Below are 5,862 nucleotides of genomic sequence, written 5' to 3'. Positions count from 1 at the left end.
ATAGCTGCCAGATTGGGCTCAGCCATGGCCCCCCGGGCAGTTTTGGGGCTCCCAGAAAGACCCAGAGCTGTGTTTAAGGGCTCGGAACAGGGACTGACTCCTGCGGGTTTGGGCTCACAAGCAGAGACCCAGTGCTGTGTTTTGGGGGCTCAAAATCAGGCTCAGAACTCAAAGACTAAATCCTTCATTTTTGGAGTCTGCAGCCTCTCACCTGTCTGAGGCTCTGTCCTGAGGCACAAAACTGCAGGATTTGGGCTCCTCCTTTCCCCTGTCCCGCCACAGTCCCACCCCGGTTCCCTTCAGTTTTCCCCTCCTCGGATCCAAGGGGATGTGGTCTTACAGTGACATCTGTGGCCCCGCTTCCCCTCAGCTTTTTTTGCCCAATTTCCTCCGAAAAAGTGGCTTCTGCGGACACTCAGCCCCTGCCTGTGCCTGTGTGCCCCTGCCTTTTGTTTTTTTAGGCACTTTGATCACTCTGGCTGTGAGGCAAGGGACAGACCTCTCAAATACTCCAAAATCGAGCCTTAAAATCAAGCGACCAAACTTGTCAGTTAAAAGGGGAAAAAAAATACTTACAGCCTTTTGACTGAGAGGGTAAAGTCCCCATCGTTCAAAGGGTGTAATTTAATCAGTAATTAACTCCAGGTGACTCCCCTCACGTGCCTGAGGATGGGCTGTAGCAAGCCCAGAGGGCATTTCCTGTGCTTCAGCCAGCAATAAGCTTTGCAAATGGTTATTATTCCAAAGACTGACATGGATAACTGAGGATGCCAGTTACATTTGGGCCTGTGCCTGTACTTGAGCCCCTCTCAGTCCAATATGCTCTTTAAAGGCATGCTGAGGGGGTTAGGAGGGCTGGGCAGGATTTTCCTGCCTGCTACAGTTTTGCTGGCCAGGATGGAGACGCCTCAGCAAAGCCTGGAGCTTCACACTTGGGCTGAGCACCAGCATTCCCTTCTGTTGGCTGTTTACCCCCAGCTTTCAGGGAGATTTTGGCCCACATGCCACCCCTGGGGACAAGGCACCAGCAGAGCAAAAGGCAGAGACTCACCAGCATCACCTTATTTATTTCTGACCCCAGAGCACATCACACTGACTTTGCAGGCACGCTCTCCGGGCACCCATCTGGCACTAAGGCACTTTTAAAAACATAGTAAACATTTTTCCCCAGCTGCAGCTGCCACCCCTGAGGGTGCCTGTGCCCGCCAGCTCAGCGCAGGGTCACCAGCTCTTCGGCAGAAGTGGGGTGGATGGCGACGGTGTTGTCCAGGTCGGCCTTGGTGGCCCCCATTTTGATGGCCACGGCAAAGCCCTGCAGGATCTCGTCGCACCCCGTCCCTTGCATGTGCAGTCCCACCACCTTCGGGGAAGAAGGGAGAGAGGCCGGTTGGGACCCAGCACCGCCAAAATGAAGGCTTGAACTCTGACCCCAGGCCCTGGGGCGAGCAGGTCAGAGCCGACCGCACGGGGACAAGAGGACAGCCAGCTGCAGTGCCCACCCCCCCCCAGCTGTCCCTCCCTGGTCCCCTCCACTCACCTTCTCCTCCTTGCCAACACACACCAGCTTCATGAGGCACTTCACCTTCCTCTGGGTGACAGCGTAGTACAAGGGGGTGAAGGACGTGCTGTAGATCTTCACGTTCTCCTTCCCGTGCGCAGCCACGGCTTCCTCTGCAGCAGAAGACAGAGCGTGTGCATTCAGAGAGGGACTCAAGCCCGTTTTTCCAAGGCTCAGACACACTTGCTGGGGATCAAACCCCCTCCTCGAGCAGCAGAGCAGCAGCTCTGAGCCACGGCATCCCCAGCCCCGTGCCCTGTCTGTCCCCACCTTCGGTGAGTCCCACGGTGCCGATGGGCGGGTGGCTGAAGACAACGGTGGGGATGTTACTGTAGTCCAGCCGGGAATCCTGCTTGCCCTCGAAGAGCCTGTGGGCCAGCTTCCTGCCAGCCGCGATGGCCACTGCAGGGAGGGACAAGGGAGCCTGAGCCACGGCGTGGCACTGAGGGGCTGTGGAGGGGAGGGGGGCACGGCCGCAGTACCCGGGGTGAGGAGGGCTCTCCCACAGACGTCCCCGATGGCGTAGACCCCTCTCCTGGTGGTGTTCTGGTACTCGTCCACCACCACGTGGCCCTGGGCGTCCACCTGCACGCCCTGCCGTGGGAAACAGCACATACTCCAGGAGGGAAGGGACAAGCCGTGCCCGTGGGGGGAACCGTGCTGGTGGCGAGGGGGCAAGCGGTGGGAGCACCATCCTGTGACAGGCTCTGGGAACCCCGAACACCCGGAGACCTGTGGGCACTCTCACACCAGCACAGAAGGGACGTGCTGCCACCTCACCACTTGGTCCAGGCACAGCCCCTCGCTGTTGGGCTCCCGCCCCACGGCCCACAGCAGGCAGTCCACATCCCGGATCACTCCCTCCGTCGGCTTGCGGCCGGGCACCGAGCAGGTCACTGTCACATCCAGCAGCCCAGAAGAGGACTTAGTGACAGTCTTGACCTGTGGGGAATAACAGGAGCTGCTTCAGGAGAAGAAGGTGCCGATGGCTTTTGCTCTGCAGCTGTGCTGCAAAACCAGGAATGTCACCAAAACTGCGGCCCATCAAGCAGTACCCAAAATGGCAGCTTTCCCCCAGCCCTGCCTCCCCAGGAGGAACGGGGTAAACCACAGGGCTGCTCTGCACGTTCATACCTGCGTGTGCTTCCAGACCTCCACCCCCGTGTTCTCCAGCTCCTGGGTGCAGTTTGAGCTGATCATGGAGTCGAAGGTTCGCAGGACCTGGGCAGGGACCCCACAGCCCTGTCAGATGAGGGTCTGCAGGCAAAGGCACTGCCTGGTAGCCCCTCTGCCAGCATTTCCCTGCTCCTGGGATCCGAAAGGTTTGGGGTGCTTCGGGTTAAACTTCTCTGTTTGTTTTTCCATTATTTTCTTTCCCTTTAATCCTCTTTTCAAGTTGTGACTTGAAATAAAGCTCAAGAGAACGGGTGCGGTGGCACACAGGGCTGCAGAAATTCCAGGTACACAGGAATTTGGTCCAGGCTGCCAAAACATGTCCCCCCACATCCCCCTTACACCCACCAGCCCAATGCCACCATCCTCTCCATCATCATTCCCATGCCAACTCAGACCCTTCCTTACAAGGAGCTGACAAGCAGGAAACCCCAGTGGGCTGGGATGTGACTTCCAGGCGGGAAGCGCGGCTGGGGACAGATGGTGGGTGGCATTACCTTGTCCTTGCGGATCAGCAGGGATGACTTGGAGCCCAGCGTGGAGAGGATCCCCGCGATCTCCACCGCGATGTATCCGGCCCCCACGATAACGCTGCGCCTGCGGAGAAGCAACTATGCCGTGTCCAGGCACATGGAGCCGGAGCTGGTGGATACGGGGGGGGGGGGTGAGCCCCACTTTACCTGGGCAGCTCCTCCAGGTTGAAGAAGCCGTCACTGGTCATCCCCAGGCTGGCACCTGCAAAGCAGAGCTCCTTTCACACCCCTTACCTGCCCCGCTTCCCCTCCCCAGACCGGCTTTGCTCTGGCAGACCTCTCTCCTGGGGAATTTCAGCAGGCTCACCGGGAATTTCGCTGTCGGAAGGGACAGCCGGGCGCCCCCCCGTGGCTATAAGGATGTGAGGGGCCGTGTACTTTTTCCCATCCACTTCAATGGTAGGCTCAGGATCAGCGGTGAACTTCCCATAGCCCCGAATGATGTCGATGTGAGCCTTTGAGGGGGGTAACATTCACGGGATTAACAGAAGGACGGGCTGCAGGAGACGGCTAATGGAGCCAGGGCTCCCACATTTGGAAAAGAGGACACCCATTAAGGCTGGAAAAGTGGCCACAAAACCATCAGAGCCCACTGTCCCACTCGGCCCACAGCATGAACTCGGCCCACAGCATGAACACATCCCACGCTCACCTTCTTTACGTTGCTCTCGTAGATGTCATTGAGGCGCCGCACATACGCGTCACGCTTCTCCTTGATGGTTCTGGAACAGGGCAGGGAGTACTGTCACCATCAGCAGATAAGAGCTCAGGGAGAACAATGTGGCAATTAGTGCCATGGACTAGTTCACAAAGTGGTGACCGGTCAAAGGTTGGTACATTATATATCCATGCCACAAAATAAAACAGCCCCCTGCGATCACTTCCCCACCAACCCGCGGTTTTTATGCCTGCCTCCTCTTCCCACAGCCAGTGTGCCACCCCTCTTTTCCAAAATACAGCCATGGAAACAGCTCTGCACCCACCCACGGGAAACCTCAAAGCAGGCGGGGACCCCTTTGAGGTGGGCAATGAGCCAAAGGGCCACGGTGCTGACCTGTGGCTGGTCCCCATGGGATACTCACTGGGAGATGCTCACTTCCAACTGGCTCTTTCCATTCTTACCTCCAGTTGAACTTGACACTGGGTGTTTCGAAGCCATAGTCAGCGTGATCGTGGATAAACTCCGCATGAACAGCCGCGTTCCACATCACCTGCCCGCACAAACCGCATGTTGGCTCGGGAAGACTGGTTTGATTTGGGGAAACCCCCCCACAAACTTCCCCATACCTCACACCTGCCCAGAGCAGCCCACGGGACACAATATACTCTGAGGCCCTGCTTCCTCCCTGTTCCTTCCTCCCCACACCCTGTGCCAGCACCTCCCTGCAATTTGGCAGGCACCCACACCAGACCCAACCCAAGCCACCAGAGGTGCCACCAGACCCAGTGGCCAAACACCCTTACCTTCTTTGGCACGCACCCAACATTGACCTGGGGGTGGAATAAGAACAAAGCTCAGTTTTAGGGCTCAGTTTTCCAAAGGCAACGCTCAGGAGAACATCCCGCAGCAGGCTGGTGCTGCATCTCAGCTCTCTGCCCAGGAAAACAAAGGCGGGATTACACGTTCCTGACAAAAGAGGGGTGTAACTCCCTCGGGCGCCTCAAGGTCTTGCGGTTTGACTGTTTTTCTTCACTTCCTTGAAAGAGAATATGGAAGGCAGAGCCTTCAAACACAGGGGTTTTTTTCCATTGATCATTTAAAAGAGATTTGCTGAGAGAAAGGTGTCTGCCATCCCCTTCCTGCACTTCTGATCCCGGTACGACAATTTCTCCAACAGAACGCACTTAAGGAATAAAACTAGAGCCTGCCCCTGGCTTGTTTGAGGAACAAGCTTGTTTTTTGGCTTGATACCAGCTCGCCGCGCCCGTGGGCTCCGCTTAGCCGCCTCGCAGTTCTGCTGCACAGACGCAGGATCCATCAGCACCCCGTCACCGCCTTGAAAACGGCCGGGAAGAAGCAGGAGGAGAGGGGGGATTGGGATCTGTCCTGCTTCGGCGTGACAAGGCGGGTCCTTGCGCAACGCTCCCGGTCCAGGAGGGTGATTCCTTCCCTCCGGCTCCCCGCACCGCCACCACCCCCGGGGGCACCGCGACCATCCCCAGGGGCACCGGGACCAGCCCGGGGGACCCCGCCCCGAGACACCCGCCCCACGCCGCGGGTCCCCCCGCAAGTGACTCACGCAGGTGCCGCCGAGGCGCCGCGGCTCCACCAGCGCGACGCGGGCTCCCAGCTCGGCCGCCCGCCGGGCCCCTGCCAGCCCCCCGGAGCCCCCGCCCAGCACCAGCAGCTCGTAGGCGGCCGCCGCCATCGCTCCGAACTCGGTCTGACCCCGCCGCTCCGCCCCCGGGGCCGCCCCATCCCGCCCCGGTCCCCGCCCCGGCCCCGCACGACACCACGGACTGGGGTTGACAAGGGCGTTTATTGGTTCGGGTACAGCGAGGAGGATTTGCAAGCACTTCCAGGACAAATATACAGAGGGGATAAAGGGAAGGGGGGGGGGAAACGACAAAAAAAGGGAGACAAAATAAACCAAAAAA

The 5,862-nt window shown here is 58.6% G+C and overlaps 1 protein-coding gene across 1 annotated transcript; it reads right to left on the bottom strand.

Moving 5' to 3' along the window:
* Window positions 1-1,050: 1,050 nt before the first annotated feature.
* On the bottom strand, window positions 1,051-5,633 carry GSR (glutathione-disulfide reductase). Its single transcript, XM_027669986.1, has 13 exons — window positions 5,505-5,633; window positions 4,729-4,755; window positions 4,387-4,475; window positions 3,917-3,986; window positions 3,572-3,719; window positions 3,412-3,466; window positions 3,229-3,328; window positions 2,693-2,779; window positions 2,339-2,500; window positions 2,041-2,152; window positions 1,829-1,960; window positions 1,538-1,671; window positions 1,051-1,360 (listed from the first exon to the last, which is right to left on the bottom strand). Exons 1-13 carry the CDS (start codon window positions 5,631-5,633, stop codon window positions 1,211-1,213), a joined length of 1,395 nt encoding a protein of 464 aa, XP_027525787.1. The 3' UTR covers window positions 1,051-1,210.
* Window positions 5,634-5,862: the final 229 nt, after the last annotated feature.

This window comes from Corapipo altera, unplaced genomic scaffold (assembly GCF_003945725.1).
Source record: "Corapipo altera isolate COAL_440 unplaced genomic scaffold, ASM394572v1 135, whole genome shotgun sequence".
NCBI lineage: Eukaryota > Metazoa > Chordata > Aves > Passeriformes > Pipridae > Corapipo > Corapipo altera.
The sequence above is the reverse complement of the archived record's forward strand: the minus strand, read 5'-3'. Positions and strand labels throughout refer to the sequence as shown.

Coding starts and splice junctions, on each gene's coding strand:
- GSR (XM_027669986.1), bottom strand. CDS start 5,633: ATGGCGGCGGCCGCCTACGAGCTGCTGGTGCTGGGCGGGGGCTCCGGG. Junction 3,720..3,916: donor ACGAGAGCAACGTAAAGAAG/GTGAGCGTGGGA, acceptor CCCCCCTCAAAG/GCTCACATCGACATCATTCG. Junction 1,961..2,040: donor GAGAGCCCTCCTCACCCCGG/GTACTGCGGCCG, acceptor CCCTCCCTGCAG/TGGCCATCGCGGCTGGCAGG.